The sequence below is a fragment of the Gallinula chloropus genome (assembly GCF_964237585.1).
Source record: "Gallinula chloropus genome assembly, chromosome: 21".
Taxonomy (NCBI): Eukaryota; Metazoa; Chordata; class Aves; order Gruiformes; family Rallidae; genus Gallinula; species Gallinula chloropus.
Genome location: NC_140106.1, coordinates 9,546,831 through 9,565,370, shown reverse-complemented (window position 1 = coordinate 9,565,370; position 18,540 = coordinate 9,546,831). Strand labels below are relative to the sequence as shown.

Genomic DNA, 18,540 nt, shown 5'->3' with positions numbered 1-18,540 from the left:
AGTTGCGATGGGAGAAGCCACGGGGGTTAGTGTGGAAGGGAGATGAGTTTGCATTCTAGCAAAAAAAACAAGGGAGCACAACAAGTGCTGAGCCAGGGGAAGCCACAGCCATCGTCCCTACCACCTGCTGCCCAACACCAAACCCGCCGGGCATCGGCAGCACCCTCGGACAAGGTCTCGCTGACAAGCTGGGAGGGACTGCCACTGGGTATCTCTGAGCTGCCACCGTCACCACGCTTCTCACGTCACACATGATGCTGTCTGCTGAGGTAAGGCTGTGGCAGAGCTCTGCCTCCTACATCCATAGTGATCTGCTCTAGCCCCAGTGCTACAGGCATACGGGAGTGTGTCACAGTCCCTAGCTAAGAAAAGCTGTAAAACAGGGGATGTCCTGGCTGTACCCCGACTCCAGCAGTGGAGATGAGTGTTGCAGGACTCCAGGACATCTTCCTTGGCTCACTGAGTCTGGCTGTGTGGCTGTCCACACTAGAAAGCGCTGGACACCCATGACTCTGAGACAACAGCATAGAAGCATCTGACCAGAGGACCGAATCCAGCTTCCCTGGACACGGGGATGCCTAAAGCCGTGGCACAGCTCAGCAGACCCTCCTCCCCTGCAACCAACAGACAGCAACAGGACAACAGAGGATTCATCTGTGAATCCCCACCGTGCACAGACCCACTGTAAAGCCAAACCCCAGCACGGGCTGATATGAGTACACAAAGCCTTCCAGTTTCACCTCTCCTCCACACAAGCAAAATGAATAAAACACTTCACAATTGATTTATTTACAGTTAATGACATCCTCAGCCACTCTCGAGCTTGGCACAGTTCAAAGTACTAAGCACTTCCATGTTATTGTCCCAGGTTTTATTTCCCTGCATATTTCCAGCAGCGGGCAGTGACTCAGCCACATGAATCATTTATGGCACCGTGAGTCACACTAGGTAGCACACCAAGGCTCTGGATAACCATTACAAGGTTTAGTTGAGATCAAGAAAGGCACAAGATACTGCGTCGTCGTTAGTATTTAAAGGAGAGTTATTTCATTTGGCTGGGGAGGGGGTGTTTAAGGTATTTTAGAATGTTAATGCACTGTCTTGCTGGTAAACTAGACTTCCTCTCCCACATGGATTTGAAAGTCCAACCTGCACTTTCCTCTCAGCCTACGTGGTGTGTGCGTACGGGGATATCATCACGACCACGGAGGAAGCTTTCACCAGGAGGCTCATACCTCTCCTCCTGTAATGACACCTCGATGCTAAAAGGCACTTTGCTCACCCTGTGGTGACGCATCCCCATCAACTCAGCCTGTCCTCCCTCTGCGCCAGGCTGGGACGGGACTGGGCAGCACTGGGGACGCTCAGGGCAGGAGGCTGCCAGCCAGGATGTGGTTCTGCTCTGATGAGGGGGACTTCCCTCTTCCCCCCACCAAGGGGTGCAGGACCCAAATCCAGGTGACCCCAGGGCACAGCACCCACAGGACCCTGCAGGAGCTGCTCCTGATGGGACCAGGACAGACAGACAGCTGCTCTCCCTCCAGCAGGAACAGAGAAAACTTGTGTTTAACATCACCACCACGAGTGCTTGGTTCCTCCTTGCTGCTGCTGACCCAGGGCCATTGCAGTGTTTTACAAGCACTAATTAAATCACAGAAGACAGCTAATGCTCTCCATCAGGGAGGTGCCAGGAGTGCTCTGCCTCCAGCAGCACATGTCTGTCCCCATTTCCCTGTGCTTTATCCACTCTCCTCTCGGTCCACATTGGAGGACAGAAGCGTGTGCTGACGGAAGGGACTTTTGTTTTAGGGAAAAGCAAAAGAAATACCCAGGAAACAACTTTTCAACGATGTTGCCCAAACTGCAGAGCGGCCTCTTAGAGGAGGGGATTATTTTTATGGTCACAGGAACCTCACGAGCACCACAGCCCACCCAGCTTGACCAGAGGAACAGTGGGCAAGGGCACATTGCTGCGGTCACCAGACCCCAGGGAAAGCAGGTCCTCGCTCTCTGCACACCGATGCTCTCACCTCTCAGCTCTCCCAGGTCCAGGGTCTTCCCCAGCTGCTCCAGGAGGTCAGCCCTTGCTGCGTTCTTCTTGTGCTTCTTGCCATCGTAGTGCTGCTGTGCCATCATGGGGTTGTTGAACCAGGCTGCACACAGCTGGCAGTACCGGTCCGAGTCTCTCCGCTGATGCGGTGACGGTACCACCGGCGGATTATCCGTGTGCGGCTGCTTTAGGGAGCTGAGAGCGGTTTCTGTAAGAGGAAACATTCAGCCATGAGCTCTCCCAGGCTGTCTCAGCAACAGCAGACCCCGAGGCAGATCCCACATTAGACACAGGGAATAATTAGCAGCAGTTACAGGGTCCCAGTGGATATTTGGGATGTTACTGCTTGGAAATCTACCATTTCTCATTAAAAAAAAAAGCAGCGTGAAAGGAGAGCACAGGACTGTTCCTCAACTCCCTGCATTTCCCTAGCTGGGAGAGGAGGATGCTCTCATTGCAGCCTCGCATCTCATCGCTGTTGTGACTAAACCTGCCAAACTTATCCTGCTTCAATTGCGACTTCCAGGAAAAATTGCCAGTGGATAATAAACAGAACATGCAAACCCATCTACTTCTCAAGAGAGACAGGCAGATTTATCTTTATCTCAGGATTCCTTTCCCCCACCACCACCAATTTATTTGGTCTCAGGAAGAATAGGGAAAGCTGCAGGGACTGTGAATTGTCACAGATGAAAACTAATATTCAACAGCCTGATGCCTCATTCAAGTACCCCCCACACTGTGAACGGACAGGTCCCAGTAACCCACGACCTTCATTTAATCCCATCTCCCTTCATAGTCACCCAAAGGCCACCTGGGAACACAGAGGTGATTCTCCAAATAATTTCAAAGGAAAATGGGTCATTAGTCTTTACATAACAGAGCTGCACCTTGTTTGCCAGAGCCTTCCTGCCTTCAACGAGCCAGCAAAGCCGCGGAAAAACCAGTTTGAAGTAAAACAAAGTTCAGATAACGTCGGGATACAAAAAATACACAATGACTAGGGCTTAATTACCACACCTCATTCAAAAATTCCCTTTCATGTGGGTTTTTTCCTTCCCTTTTCTTTTCCAGATGAAATGCCTGCCATCTAAATAATTAAGGAACCGCTCTCTCCCTGTCGGAAGGACAGGCAAACTTTAAGGCGGTGAAGAGGAGCTCGATGGCTCCTTTGATCATGAAGCTCTGTGCTCTTGAAGCCCCGGTGAGAGAGCGGCTTGGCAAGTGATGAACCCACCTCAGCGCTTGATGTTGGCACCAGTGGGTGAAGTGGGGTTATATTTAGATGGGTAATTACCACCCAAGCCCACTGTGATTGACTCCACGGCTCAAGAAAGTTAATACCGTCACAAATCTTCCGCTGACCTGCTTGGGAAGGGATGTCTATTAACTTTCCTCAGGGAAATTGTATCTTACATATAGTGTTACTTACAACCTTATCAATTTCCAGGCGTTTATGAGCTCCTATTGTTTTTGATGACAACTGCCAAGGTATCAGAGTTCCGTGTCCAGGTGGCTGGTCAGGGCACTGTCACCCTCCTCGCGTGGCAGCCTCTGGACAAGCGCTCAGGGCTGTGTTTCCTCTCACTGCCCAGCACAAGAGAGGCAAGCTCCTTCATTAATGAAGTGATTACACCACGGGCTCCTGCAGAAGATCTCTCTTCCCCTCCTCCTGCTGCCTCATAAATGCCGTTTGGATTCGTATTGCCCCACCAGCGTATTCCTCTGCCCAGCTCCTGCTTAAACAGCTGAGATAGAAACCAAGCAGGATGCTGACCAAGAAAATCCTCCTCCTTTGGCCTGACCCCCAGTGCCCCTTGCAGCACCCTGGGGCTGCACTCGGACACATCCCGGCTCTGAGGTCAGTGGCTGCAGTGCTGCCTCCAGGAAAATGTCTCCTGAAACCTCCAGTGGGCAGCACTTGGGATGTTCCCAGCTCTATTTTGCTCCTAAAAACAACATCTTTAGTCATACTTATGCCAGCCCCTGTTTCTGTAGCTCACCCCCAGCCCCCCGAGGTGCACGCAGCAAACAGAGCAGACACACCACAGAGCAGAGCTGAGCCAGCCATGGGGATGAAGAAGACATTAGGGAACAACAACATTGCCTGTCCAAAGGTTGTGAAGGCTGTGCCTGCACTTGACTCCCGAAAAGCAAATGAGCACCTGCAGAGCCCCCCTCAAGGAGCTCTCCCTACATAAAGGGTCGCTGGCCTGGGCTGCCCTGTGAGGGGACCGGGCACAGACCTGGGGATGCCGCGTGGTGCCAGCCCTCTGTTGCTCACCAGGACAGGGCTGAGCCACACCAGGCACAGCCAAGGCACCAGGACTGGGATGCAGAGATGTTTGGGCATCTGCAACCAACCAGCTGTCGCAGCAGTGCAGGGCTGTGATTGACATGCTGCTCTCCAGGCCCCAGGCTGTAAAGTTAAATCTCTTGGGTCTTTTGGTCATCTTTCTCCTTGTTTATATGTTTCCTGTCGCCAGAGGGGAACCAGGGAGGCTGATGTTCACAGAGCTGGTGGTGTCCTCAGGAGTTACATCTCCCGCTCGCTGAAGGAATACGACTGGAGCATCCTCATCCTCTGCTGCTCAGCTGGCAGCTGGACCAGTGGCCCCGTGGCTGTGCATCTGAGCCCTTCTCAAGTCGGCTGGTGGCTTGTGCTCATCCAAACGCAGTGCAGGAGGCAGGCTGTCAGCAGGGCTGGCATTCCTACTTCAGGAGATTGCCCCAGAGCCCCCATTCCTGCTCCAGCCCCACTCCAAGCCCACCGCAACACCCAGACCCCAACCAGCCATGGGTTGCAGCCCCTACAGCAGGGTCCCAGCACTGCACCCTATGCCCATGTCACATGGTGACTGCCCCAGATGAGGGATTCCCTCTTAGCACACACCATACAGCGTATTTCCTTGCAAAGCCACATTCCTCAGGCTCTGCTCCCAACTAGCACCAGTCCCAAGGTGTGCTGAGCCCAGCTTGGCGACTAAGGAAACATCCCGCTTCTTCCCAGTCCTCTTAAAATGAAATAAAGCTGACTTCTCAAAAAAACATGGATTTATCATGTTGATAAGTGCCACATAACTACTAGAGAACAGAAAATACCCTCACTCCCCCCGCAGCGACACGAAAATGAATAATAAACACCCGCAAAACATCAAATGTTAAAAACGCTTCTCCACCTAAAACACAAACATAAAAGCTGCTAGTTTGACTATTTCAAGTATTTCAAAATGCTAAATAGCTCATGACAGTCTGCCTTACGTTCCCCTGTGCTGTGGGAGGGAAGTGAGAAAGCCTTACTTCGCTGCAAGAAGCAAAATACAAAGTTAGAAACACTTTAGCGCTCTGGTGATGAACTGATGTTTGACTTCTTTCTTGCATGCAAAGCTTTTTATTCATAGCTGCACTTCAACAGCACCCGACTTCTTCGTCATCGTCGCTCTCCAGGAACACAGCACGAGGATGAGAAAGTAACTGAGCCACGGCAACGGGGCGCTGGAGAAATCCAGCCTTCCTCAGAAGGCAAACCTGGGGCTATGGCAGACTCCAGGCATGGCTGGATGGATCCTCACACCCTGTCCTCATCTGAAATGCAAACCCTGCATGAGGAACTGGAGAACAAGGATGGATGACAACCTAGGAACCCTTTCCACCAGCAGAATCATGCCCTTAGTCCTCACCCTGGAGCTGGCATCTCCCCTCACACAGCCCCAGCACCCCCTGAAGCCGTGACCCACGGCAGCGGCACGGCACTGTGGGTGCCAGAGGACCAATTTCCACCTTCCCCAAGCGATGCCTGTGAGTACCTGCACTTCCATCAGTGACAGCAGCAGCCACTTCCCCCCACAGTTCTTGGCTTCATAACTCATGCTGGTGGCTGGATACAAGCTGACAGAAGACGTCAGAGACGGCAGGAGAAATTCAGCAGCGGTGACATAAAGGCTCTGTGGGCTCCAGCCTGGTGCAGCAGGAGCAATAGGACAGATCAGAAATATTTCACTGTGTGATGAGGTCGTTATGGCACTTCTCTCTCTCCTGAAAGCACCATTGGAGAAATGAGAGATCTATGTTTCACTGGGATGCTAAAATCACAAGGGAAGGTGTAACTCCGTAAGGGGACTGGGAATAGGTGTGATTTTCTATGGGTCTGGTGAGAGAGAAAACCCATTCTGCTCAGGGGCTGAATTCAGCCACCAGCGTGTCTGTGTATACCTGTTATACAGGTACCAGTATAGGTTGGGAACTGGCCTTTTGGGGAGCAGTGCAGGTGAGAGGGTCCTGGGGGGCAGAAGGATGCCCATGATCAGCACTGTGCCCTCGTGGATAAGGCAGCTGATTAGTAGGTCAGGAGAGGTCCCTCTCCCCCTCTGCTCTGCCCTGGTGGGGCCACACCTGGAATATTTGGTCCAGCTCTGGGCTCCTCAGCTCAAAGAGGACACAGAACTCCTTGAAAGAGCCCAGCACAGGGGCACTGAGATGATGGAGTGGAACCCCTTCCTTGTGAGGAGAGGCTGAGGGAGCTGGGCCTCTTTAGCTTGGAGAAGAGGAGACCAACGGGTGACCTCATTAATGTTTATAAATACATAAAGGGTGAGAGGCAGGAGGCTGGAGCCAGGCTCTGCTCAGCGATGGCAGCGACAGGACAAGGGGCAAGGGGCACAAGCTGGAGCAGAGGAAGCTCCATGGGAATGTCAGCAGGAACTTTTTCCCTGTGAGGGTGGCAGAGCCCTGGGACAGGCTGCCCAGAGAGGTTGGGGAGTCTCCTTCTCTGGAGACATTCAAACCTGCCTGGATGTGTTCCTGTGGGATTTAGTCTGGGTGATGCTGCTCTGGCAGGGGGGTGGGACTGGATGATCTTTCAAGGTCCCTTCCAACTCCTCATGCTCTGTGACTCTGTGATCTGCAAAGTAGGTCTGAACCCTCCTGAAGGCAGGTGACTGATGCTGCAGCATCTGCATCCGGATTATCCAGTAGGAACGTGGGGGCAAGAACTGCTGGGCAGTCGAGATGCATCCTAACATCCTGCCCTACTTGACATACCATGCTCAGAGTTTAGGACTGATGTTACCTCCGTGGTGATGAGAGGGAAGCCTGTTCTGTACCAGCACAGCAGAGGTGGGATAAACATTTCACCTTGTGGCATGAAACACCGGGAAGCTCCGGAGCTGCTCTCCAGTATAACGTTAACTGGAGCTCTGGTACCACGCTGCTATGCAGGGCAGAGTGTTCAGCACACAGGCACACGTTGGATGTTCAGCAGAGGTACCTCCAGAAATCCTTCCCTCTGCTGCTTTCCATCCAGAAACAGATGCAGGTGCTGGGTTGGGAAGAGCAGCTCTGCAGGGGTGAAGCCTCAGGGAATCTCTGGCCAGTGGCAGCCTTGCAGCACAGCATCTCTCAGAGGCAATGCCACCAGGAACAGAATTCCAGTCACAGACACTCTTCAAATTTCCACCTTTGCTGAGAACATTGCTTTTTTCCCAATGTTTTGGGTTGGATATTTTTTTCCCCTGGAACCCACTGCTCCTCAAACAGCTCCAGAATTCTTCCTAAATTTCCCCTGCAGTTTCAACTGCATTCATTAGTCTTCATCTCGTCCCCTAAATTCATTTAGTTTCTGTGCAGTCTCAAGGCGTGCTGTGCTCCACAGAGGCAGCTGAACATCCCTGTGAACACACCAACTCCTGCAAAGATGGTCAGGGCAAAGGATTTCACAGGCTCTTTCCTCCCTTTACCTGCACTTGGGGAATTCTGAAACACATTTTAAGCTGGGTTGTTTGGGGGTTTTTTTTGGTAATTAAAAGACTATGAGAGTTCAAATATCTGTACAGGCTCTTTCTCACTTTTTTGGGTCACATTGGAAAGTTAAAAAAAAAATCCTCTTCAATGCTTAGGGAAATACCAAGGAAAACAGGCAGCCCCTTCAATGGTCTGAAGGATTACTGTGCTGTCATCAGAAGAGAAGCTTGATCTCTTTTAAAGACACCAACCACAAGCTTGTGCTCCTGAAGTACCCGCTGCTCCATCACTGACTCAACTCCCAGGTCCCCAGAACACAGGAGGGCTGGGTCCATCCACAGCAACACTCCACTGGTCACCAGTACCTCTGAATCGCTGCAAGGCAGGGTCTTGTTCCTGAGCAGATCAATCCTACCTTCATCATTGTGTATCCCCACTAAGGAAATCAAAGGGAAAACAGACTGCAACTCTTCGTGCTGGGTGATGTGGAAACATCCACATGCTGGTCCCACAGCTCCAGCACTGTGGGAGGGGGCTCGGGGATGCAGCACACCCAACAACAGCTTTTTAATGATCCCCCCCAAAGGAACATCTCTCCAGCCTCCATCACTGAGTTTCCATGGCCAATTCTGGCAAGCAGGGCTTTAGGGAGAGCCTCTGGAGTGCCCTTCCATGGACCTGGGGAAGAAAGGTGGCTGGATAGTCCCAGTGATGAATTCCTGTTGAAAAACACTCAGATCCCCTGTAGCCACGTGCCTGGACATGCTGTTGTCACAGACACACATGAAGACCCCAGGGATGGGATGCTTCCCCCCCTCAGGAGCACCCAGCACCATCAGGGCTGGGCACGGTCAGCTCCAGGACTCCTGAGCACTGGAGCCTTGCAGGTTCCATCCGAGAGGCTAAAAGCTGCCTGGTGCCAGCCATGAAGGGCTGGGAAGAAAATCCAGTGGAAAAGAGCTGGGTGGCACTGTAGGGAGTCCTGAAAAACCACTGACTGTGTTCAAAGGGCACGTTTCTGAGATCGACTGGAGAGCAAAAGGCGCCTGTTAATGTATTCCTGCTGCTCAGCTTCATCAGATCAAGTGTCTGGAAGAGCTGATGAGTCCTTGAGTTACTTTCCTAGTGATTACAACGGCTGGAGAGCCCATTACTCTTGGAGCACCCGGTGCAGCTCCCTTGGAGTCACAGAGAGTCGCCTTGGCCCCAGCACTCCGTGCAGACCCCGGGCTCCTGGCTGCTGTCCCAGCCCAAACAGCCCCAGACCCACAGGGTCCTGCCAATGAGGGCCCCAGAGGTCCTGGGCATCTTCCTCAGTTGTTGGGTGAATCAGAGTTGTTGGGGTCGGTGGGAATCAGTCCCTGAAACCCAGCACCCCTCAGGAACTCACCTGGATTTAACCAGAAATGCCAGGTCTTGTGGCAGGCCCTTTGAGGCCAGAGGAGAAACTGCTGTAGGGGTGCAGATAGGGACAGGACTCTGAGCCCTAAGGCAAGCACCAGGCAATTAAACACCATAACGAGCACAGCACTTCTCTCTGTGCCCTTGTAAAGCTTTGCTGGCTGCAGAGAACAGCCTGAGGAGTCCTAAAGTGAGTTGGCTGCACGCTATCACGTTTGGTGACATTAGACTGTCCCTGGCTTGCTGTGGGATGCTCTGGAGCAGCCAGCACCCCCTGCCACCCACGGGACTCGCTTCCTGGTACCCCAAGTTTCCTGATGAACTCATGAACTCTGCCACACCTTTGCTTACCAAGCCTTCTGAGAGCACGCTCAATAGTTAAAACAAGTCAGCCACCATCTAAAGTGATTCCCAGAACTCCCTCCAGCAAAGGGGGTAACGCTTCCCAAGCCAGTCCTGGCAAAGGGCAGACGAAATTCTCTGTGTATCAGCATCTATCAGTCTGTAAAGTTAAAAAAAGCAACAAAACCCAAGAGCCAACATCCCCCTCCCTAACCCTTAACCCTACCCCCTTATTCAATCACATCTCGGATTTATGCACATCGTGCCAGGCAGGGTGTAAAGTGCACAGCTGAATTTATATCCTGCTCCAAAGGAAGTGTCCCCAGTAGCAAGACTGGGATGCATCTGTCTGCAGGCCCATGGCCCAGTTACCCTGCCTGGTTAGCAAGAGGAATACTTTGTTCAAGCATCCCCCAGTGTGACAACCACAGTGGAAGTTTCGTTTCAGTGTATATTTGGGGGTTGCAGAGACTTTATGGTTCAGCAAACAATCGGATGGGGAAGTTCTCCAGTCCCAACATCAGACTCTTTAAATGTGGAAGTTAATAGGCTCACGTCATCAGAGTCACCAGGGGAGAAATGATGAATACCCATCGGGGCAACAATCAGAACACAATCCATCCCATGCTTTTTAAAGCCCAGGGTTCCCTCTGAGGTGAAAGCAAATGATACCCTGTTCTGTACAGGCAGACGAAAGGCTTATTAGACATATGAGCTGTTGAATAACTTCTGATAATTAAGGTGAGGTGTGGCTATTCGTGCTGGAGGAGACATTGCCTTCCACCAAGCAAAAACCCTTTGGGAAGCAGGGAGCCAGAGGTAGGGCTCTCACAGCCCTGGCTGACAAACCACTAATCCGTGGGAACAAAGCAGACAATGCCGAGCATCAGCAGTTGTTAAAGGTTGTTATGACAGCGACAGGAGTGAATAGTTGCTTCTGCCAGCCTCCATCACTCAACTACCCATCTGCTGCCACCCAGCAGACACCGAGCTGGCCCACTCCACCCCACGCCAGACCCTCCTGCTCGCTGCCTGGACCTACCTGTGGCTTTTAATGTTGGTTGTTCACCTAGCAACAGTTTTAACCTTTTGGCATGGATTTTCCCTTGGTAGTGCGATTCGGCCACCACTGCTGAGGTAAAGGACATGTTACATAGCGTGCAGCATTTGTTCTTATCCACTGAGTCACCATCACTGCCCTGGGTGGAGACAAAAAAACACAAGACAAAAAAAAAAGAAACCAGAGGTGTTTAAGCCCACCAAGCACAGTCAGGGAGTAAGAAGAGAGAGGAAGCTAGGTTGTTATGCTAAGGTGGTTTCCAAGGGGGTTTCCCTTCTTTGTCATCCCTGGTCCAGCCCTGCAGGTCTCTGAGGTCTGGGCACTCCCAAGCTCCCAGCACCTTGGCTCTCATTGCTGCACTGGGAGCTTGTTCCACCACTCTGTGCTTCCCCCTGGCCAAGGGATTCATCCTTCACCCAGACCCTCAGTCCTACTCCTGTTCCCTGGCTGAGTCGTACTAATCTGGGGCTTCCCCTGCCATCAGACACCGGTGCTTCCTCTGGCTGTACGAGAGCCCAGAGCAGCTGGGGATGGGATGGGATGGGATGGGATGGGATGGGATGGGATGGGATGGGATGGGATGGGATGGGATGGGATGGGATGGGATGGGATGGAAGGGGGACAGGTGGGAGAAGCAAACAAACCAGCAGGACTCACATGGGATCACGCACCAGCCCCGGACACCTCCTGCCACTCTACCTCAGCATGGTCATTCCCAAGCCCTTGGAGGAGACCCCCTTGTCCCCCACCCCCCCCCCCCAACCCTCCCCCCACTTTGTGCAGAGACCAAAGGAAAGCTCAGCCAGAAGGTCAGGGAGCCCTGGATGCACCCCAGGTGTTTGCTCCACCAAGTAAGAGCTCCATGGGCCACTTGGCCACCCCAGGCTGCCCATCTGCCAGGCTCAACACCCCTCCATGGGCTACCCAGAGGAGCCTGAAGGCAAAGGCAGTCTCGGTGCCCACACTAAGGCCAGGAAAAACCACCACTGCAGCCTTCACAGAGAAGGATAAAGCAGAGCAAAGCACCTAAAGAACACCCCTGTGTGCTGCTCCTTGCAGGCAACAGTAAAACAACTCATCCCAGCAGCCAGTGCCACCTAAACCAAACTCACAGTGGTGGCCCACAGCCCTGTCTGGGGACCTGGGTGGTGAAACACCCTGGTGCCAAGGTGACATACCAGTGTGAGACCTGAAGTGCTGGCTAACACATGGCACGTGGATGGTTTTCAGAGGGTACAAATGCACCATCCAGCATTTCGGTGCCAGCGAGCGGCTCTCGTGGCTGCACAGACACAAAGTAGGAGCCACTCCTGGCAGTTCCTAATTGCTGCATCGTAATTTTCCACAAGTAAATCCCAATTTAATGAGCATATTGGGTATTCCTGGAGGAATAAAGGCAGCCTGGCACTGCTGGCTGGCTGAGCTCCACGAGCAGGAGTGGCTGTAGCTGAAAGCTGCCTGCTCCCAGCACAGCCACATCACTGCCCACATCATCACACATCCTGGATCCTGCCGAGGTTCCCAGTGTCCCACCCGGACACCTGTGACCCTAGTGGGAGCTCTGAGCATCCCAGCACTACCCTTGACACCTCCCAACACCCAGGATGGAGGTATCCCTGCTTCCCAGGCACAGATGCGTCTGCTGGGATCCTTCCCTGCTCTGATGGGGGTTTCTGCCCCCAGTGCTGGGGGATGCAGCAGCTGAGTGGAGGTGACAAGCTGGGTGAGGAGAGACCAAGCAGCACAGGCAGCTTTGGGAGAAGAGCTTACCAAGAGCCCTGGGCTGATCATTCATCAGCTAAACACGACTGCTGCTGCCAGCAAGTGTTTGCAGACAACCTGCTCCCACAGGTACAAGGGCAAGTGTGCAAACAGCAAACAAGCAGGGGACAAGCACATTGGCACCATTTGCCACAGTTAATTGTTCAATCCAGGTCACAAAGGAAACAGGAATCACTTTTAAGGCCGTACATACCTGGCTCTGCTTTTCCAGAGATCTCAGTGTGTTCCATTGGCCACGGAACTCAATTTATAAGTGATCTCTTTTGGAAACACTGCTTTGTGCAGAGCAAGACCTTTCCAAAGCTGGGAAAGGACCTTCTGCATGCAGGTCGTTAGCATCCCAGTTCAGTCCCTGGACAAGATGGTCAGATCTGGCCCCTGTGCCAGGGCAAAGCTCCCTCCAGTGACAAGCCAGCTGGAGACAGTCGTGCACTCTTTTTCTGGGTGTTTGGGTGGGGATTGTTTTGGGGGCTTTTTTAAAGCAAATATTCCAACTGCTGGTATCCAGACAGACCAGAAAACATCCTGCTTCCAAAGCTGAGATCTTCATTTCACAACAGCTTCACAGCAAGCTGCAAATGCCCTCTGCAGCTCATCCCTGTGCAGAGATTCGAGCGCTCACGGGGCACACGACTGGTCTCGTGCCCCTGCACACACCAAGCACATTCCTGGGAATGATGCCACTGCCAAAGGGACAGCAGAGACAGAGGTAAAGTCCAAAATCTGGCTGCCCACCAGCACCACACCTCCAGCACACCCTACGTGCCTCCGGCAGCCCCCAAGCACCCTGGGACCCCACGGATGCCCCCTGAGCATCCCATACTGTGGGGCAGGAGAGGGGCTCTGCAGTACTTGGGAGAGCAAGCCACAGTCAGCAGCTGAACAATGGTATAAGGTCATTTTCTCCCCCCAAAAACACCCACAATTAGAAACCAGACAAATTTTCATCACTTTTTTGTTGTTGTTAACTATAAATCAACTTAAACCTTCGGGAGAAATCTCAAGGGGTGGTAAGTACTGTTCTGAGTGTAATTTGCACTTCTTTTAAATAGGTTTCTCTCAAGATATTTTGTGTCTTCAAAGGGAAATCACTTGAAAGTTAAGAGCAGAGGAAAAAAAAAATATTCCCAGGCTCTATTGATCATCACCAGAGAGCCTCCAACCCAGCTCTCCTGAAAACCTGATACGCTTCAGTCCTTAAGCACCAGGGTCTCCCTCTTCCTGGTCTGCACTTCAGTGACTTTTTTTTTTCCTTCACAACCTACTTTCACAACTAAACTGCAGTTAAAAAAAAATAATTAAAGAATTTGAACCCCCTGCAAACACCTTGTGGAGAGCCCAAGCTCCAGTTTACACTGATCCACAGCTTTGCTGAGTTCACCCAAGTCTCTGGGTGAGAGGCTGGATGGGGATTTGGCTCCAGACTGGTGCCTGTCTGCAGGGGAGGGGTGTCCTGTTGTGGAAAACGCTTGGGAATGGTGCTTTTGGGTTGTGGTATTTTTTTATGCTGACCTGGGAAGTGGAGGACTCTGCCTCATCAGAAATCCTTTGTTGGGAATTTAGGAATAGGAAGATAAAGGACATTTGTCAATCAGGATATGCAACAGATAGCACATAAAATAAGGGGGAACACTGCTAATGAAGTTTTGCTGTTGGTTTGTGTTAAAAGAATTATGGTAAAATCTATCTCTCAAATTAGGGTTCAATCAGAAACTGAGGAACACAGAGCTCTGCTAAAGAGGCAGATGAAATTTATACCCATACATTGGACAATGAGAACATATAAGTGGTTAAACTGTGACTCAGGACATGGGGTGGAATGTGAGGATTATCTGGCTCAGTGTTCCACAAACAGGTTTTGGCAGGCAATGAACTGAAACCTGGGTTGAGCCTTGAATCCCTTCAACAAACAATGTGCCCAACAAACATCCAAGCCCCACTATTCAGCTGCTGCAAGCATTTAAGGCTCTCCATTTGGCTTCAAAACCAGATTGGCAACAGATAAGGGCTATGTAAGATAATTCAGTAAGCTCATAAACATTAATTTTCTTCACCAATGGGAAGCAGGAACCTGCCAGACATGGAATGTGTATTGGTTTTATGTACTATTGTGAATAAGGTGCCTTGGTTGAGCTTGTAAACCTTTGAAATAGCTAATCCACAGATAAACAGGGGAGGGATTTTGGACAGGAATATGGTATAAAAATGCTACAAACTCTGACCAAGAGTGTGCCTGCTTTGTTGGGTCACCCACTTTTGCAAGAACATATAATAAATTAGTAATGTGTCTACTGAGAGTCCTTTCTTTAGAGCCACTGGCATTTCTAACACTGTCCCCAAACTCAGACCAAACCGGAGCCTGAGAGTCCAAAACACAACCAACCTTTGCTGGCTGTTTTCCATATGCTAAAGGCTGCTCTTTGTTAGCAGGATGCAGGAGATCATAGAGTCATAGAATCACAGCCTGGTCTGGGTTGGAAGAGACCCCAAGGATCACAGAGCTCCAACCACCTGCCACAAGCAGGGACACCAACCTCCAGGCCTGGAGCTACACAAGGTTGCCCAGGGCCCCATCCAACCTGGCCTTGAACACCCCCAGGGATGGGGCACCCACCCCCTCTTTGGGCAGCCTGTTCCAGCCACTCACCACTCTCTCTGTAAAAAACTTCCCCCTAATATCTCATCTCACCCTTCCTTCCTTCAGCTTCACTCCATCCCCCTTGTCCTGCCATTATCTACCCTTTTAACAAGCTGATTCCCCTCCTGTTTGTATGTTCCCTTCAGGAGTCAGGGCTTGAGCTTTATTAATTAGGCACCCAACTGGGCAGCAGCATCCTGCACCCATCCCTGCACCAAGCCACCCAGGCTGGCCCAGCCCTGAAGGGTAATTATGCCATCTCATTTGTCAGGGGCTGTTTTACCTGTAACCTGATGGGCTGTGGCAACGCAATCCGGGTGTCTTTTGTCACCCGCTGAATGACACCGCGACGACGGGATTGTGCAGCCAAGCTGGTAAAATAACATCACCTCTCTACTGGTGCACCCAGGCGAGCCCAGTATGAGCAGGGGCACAGGTCTTGGCCAACCTGCATCCCGCTGGGGCACGGCCCCGCTCTCCAGGGATGCTGTGCATCCACCTGTCCATCACCCATCACTCCTCCCTGCTTCCCTAGATCCCAAGCCCAGTTCAGCCTGGAGAGGGAGCAGTAAATAAGCACTAAGGTCTCAATTTTGTCTCCCAAAACCCCACAGAAGGAACTCTAACCCCACGCTGCATCACACCAGCCACCATCCAAGGAATATTTCTACCATCTGATCTGGCAGTCTTGTGCAGAAGATCCTTTCTCACCAACCTCTGCACAGATGCAGCACTGATGGGCACGAACTGAAGCCCAACAAAACACACCGTGGCCTCAGAGATAAGGCATCAGCTTCCCAATGCCACCATCCCTCATCTCCCACCACCCCGCTCCACAGCCCTGCCACCAGCTTAATTTATTAGGGCTTCGGTTTGTAATATTATAAACTTCAAAGCAAGCCTTGAACATCCATCAGAATTAACTCCAGTTATTCAGACGCCTGTTAACAAGCTGCTAAAAGGCATAATCCTCACACAGGGCTGGGCAGTGGCTGATGTTCCTTAAGCAATCCTCAGAAAAGTCAGGATTTCTATTCCACGGATCCAAATCTGCTGTCTAAACTTCCTAGGTTTTACTGAGAAGGAAAGATTAGACAAGCCCTTGAAATACAGCAGTGTAAAACACAGCACTGCAAACTGTCTTTGAAGTTTTGAGTTAATTTTCCTGCGTGGTGAAGGTGTTGCTGCTAAAAGAGCTTTATTTTCCATAACGCTCCCTGTGAAACTGAGGCCACTTCCACTTTGGAGCCTGTTTTTTCCTGTGGTACAAGCAAAGAACAAGTACCAGGCCAGAGCTACCTAAATCCAAAATGCTCCTGAGCTGTTTGAGGGTCTCAGGACCCTCCACAGTCCAACGCATCCCTCAACTTAGTGCTGGCTTTCCAAGGGATGTGTTGGACATCAAGCCCCATCCTGTGGTCCCCACTGTGGCAGGGACAGAGCCACAGGCAGCTCAGCAAGGATGGAGGATGTTCCTTGGTTGGAGACCCCAGGTGGGTATCCAAACCCAGGCAGGAAGGATGGAGCCCTGGAGAAGGGAGGGGGACTGGGGTGCATGCAGCAGAGTCCCAGCTCCAGGATGGGGGGTCCCCCAGGAAATCCCCCTCCCTAAGACAGAGAGTCTCAGCCAGTCCCAGCCTTCTGCTGGGGAATGAAGTCACTTCTCACATCGTTAACTCCTGTCATTGAAAGCAGCACCTGACCTTTTGGTTGAGAAGCTCTGATGAGGCACAAGCACTGGGTAAGAACAGCAGCTCTAAACCAGCCCTTTCCTCTCCCTTTCGGTGTAACTGCTGAAGATTTAAGTTACAGCATGCAGTAAATTCTGCCCCAGGAGCTATAAAAACTCTGATTTCCTTGCTGATTGGGAACCAAAACTCAGTGTCCCAAGGCACCATTTATGCCTCAGAAAGACAAGGCTCTTGGAATCACAGAATCACAAAGAGGTTGGAAAAGACCTTTAAGATCATCAAGTCCAACTGTTAACCAAGCACTCCCCAGCCCACCCCTAACCCCCATCCCCAAACACCACGAGCACCCTTTCAATCCCTCAAGGATGGAGACTCCCCTGGGGCAGCCTGTTCCAGTGCTTGGCAACCCTCTCAGTGAAGGTATTTTCCCTATTATCTCATTTAAACCTCCTCTGGCACAACTTGAGGCTGTTTCCCCTTGTTCTATCACTTGTTACCTGGGAGAAGAGACCAACCTCCCCCATCTCCAGCACTGCCTGGCAGGACACACATCACCCTCAGCAAGGAAATCCAATATCCTGCTATCTTCCCTCAAGCAATTCACCCTTGCTGTCATGACCCCTTTCTTTTTTTCAAGGGAAATGATGCTGGTTAAAGCAATTTACTACCTTATAGTACAAATAGGGCTAGAAAGAATTTGAAGGCTTTTCTCCCATCCCCCAAAACCAGGTTTGACAGCACATCAGAAATGTTGGTCGTGTCTGCCTTGATCATGAGTCAGGGTCCTATTCTTTAAAGGTGGTGGGAAAAGGCTGATTAAAACCAATTCATCAATCCTGGGACTTGAGGCTACGACTCCGAATTTCAGAGGGGCCCTGACACAGGCTGTGACCTTCTCAGATTCCTTTTGAGCTGAAATGTTAAGAGGAAATTTAAAATAAAAGGTCACCAGTCCCTCAGTACACCCAAGACATGAGATTTCCCCCCTCCCCTCCTGCCCCAAAATAACCCCAAAATGATAACAGAGCCCAACAACTGAGTCATTACCCAGCAGACGTCTAATTGTATAACTCCCCTACTTCTTACTAGGAAAGGATGAGGGGTGTTTGGGGAACACAGAGTATTTTGATAGACCTCAAACAGCAGCAGAAACACCCCCCTTTGCCTCAACTGAAAGGTCAGGTAGCAAGCGCTGTCTTTAAGCCTGTTGCACTGAGTACCTACAACAGCCACAGCTTCTCCTTCCTCCTGCCCTTTGCAAAAAAAGGCCAAGTTTAGTGGTCAAGAGGATACAAATCAAATGGCTTTTGATAAAAAAAACCCAAAAAGCTAATATTCTAATTTTTAATTGTTTGTAATGGTCATTAAAGTTGGTGTGTCATGGATGGACTAGCAGTGCTGGACCCCTGAACTGGGCAATACAGTCTCTCTCTGCAGCTGGCAGTGGATGTCAAGGGTTGGTGTGGGTGGGAAGGAGCTTCAGACCCTCCTCCCAGTGCCCCCCTGCCATGGGCAGGGACACCCCCTACCAACCCAGGGTGCCCAAAGCCCCATCCAACCTGGCCTTGAACCCTGCCAGGGTCCCAGGGGCAGCCCCAGCTTCTCTGGGTACCTTGTGCCAGCGCTTCATCACCCTCTGAGTGCCCTAAATATTTCAGGTCTCTTGAAACACAAAGGCTTGGCTGATATCTGACCTACTCTGAGGGCTACTCAGAGCTGTAAACACTGGCAGATTTTTTCCCTGCTGTATTTTCAAACCATAAGTCATTTCAGCATTGAGGTCTCCAGAGCTATCGCTCACCCAGGGCGTCAGGACTTGTTAATTCACCCCTGCTAA

The 18,540-nt window shown here is 51.3% G+C and overlaps 1 protein-coding gene across 1 annotated transcript in view; it reads right to left on the bottom strand.

Moving 5' to 3' along the window:
• Positions 1 to 18,540, bottom strand: part of ZMAT4 (zinc finger matrin-type 4) — a gene marked incomplete at both ends in the record, with an annotated part of 45,028 nt that overhangs the window by 9,296 nt on the left and 17,192 nt on the right. The window contains 2 exons of the mRNA XM_084273910.1: positions 2,031 to 2,258; positions 10,575 to 10,731. Of these exons, the coding sequence (XP_084130036.1) occupies positions 2,031 to 2,258; positions 10,575 to 10,731 (385 nt within the window). The remainder of the gene's footprint in view (positions 1 to 2,030; positions 2,259 to 10,574; positions 10,732 to 18,540) is intronic.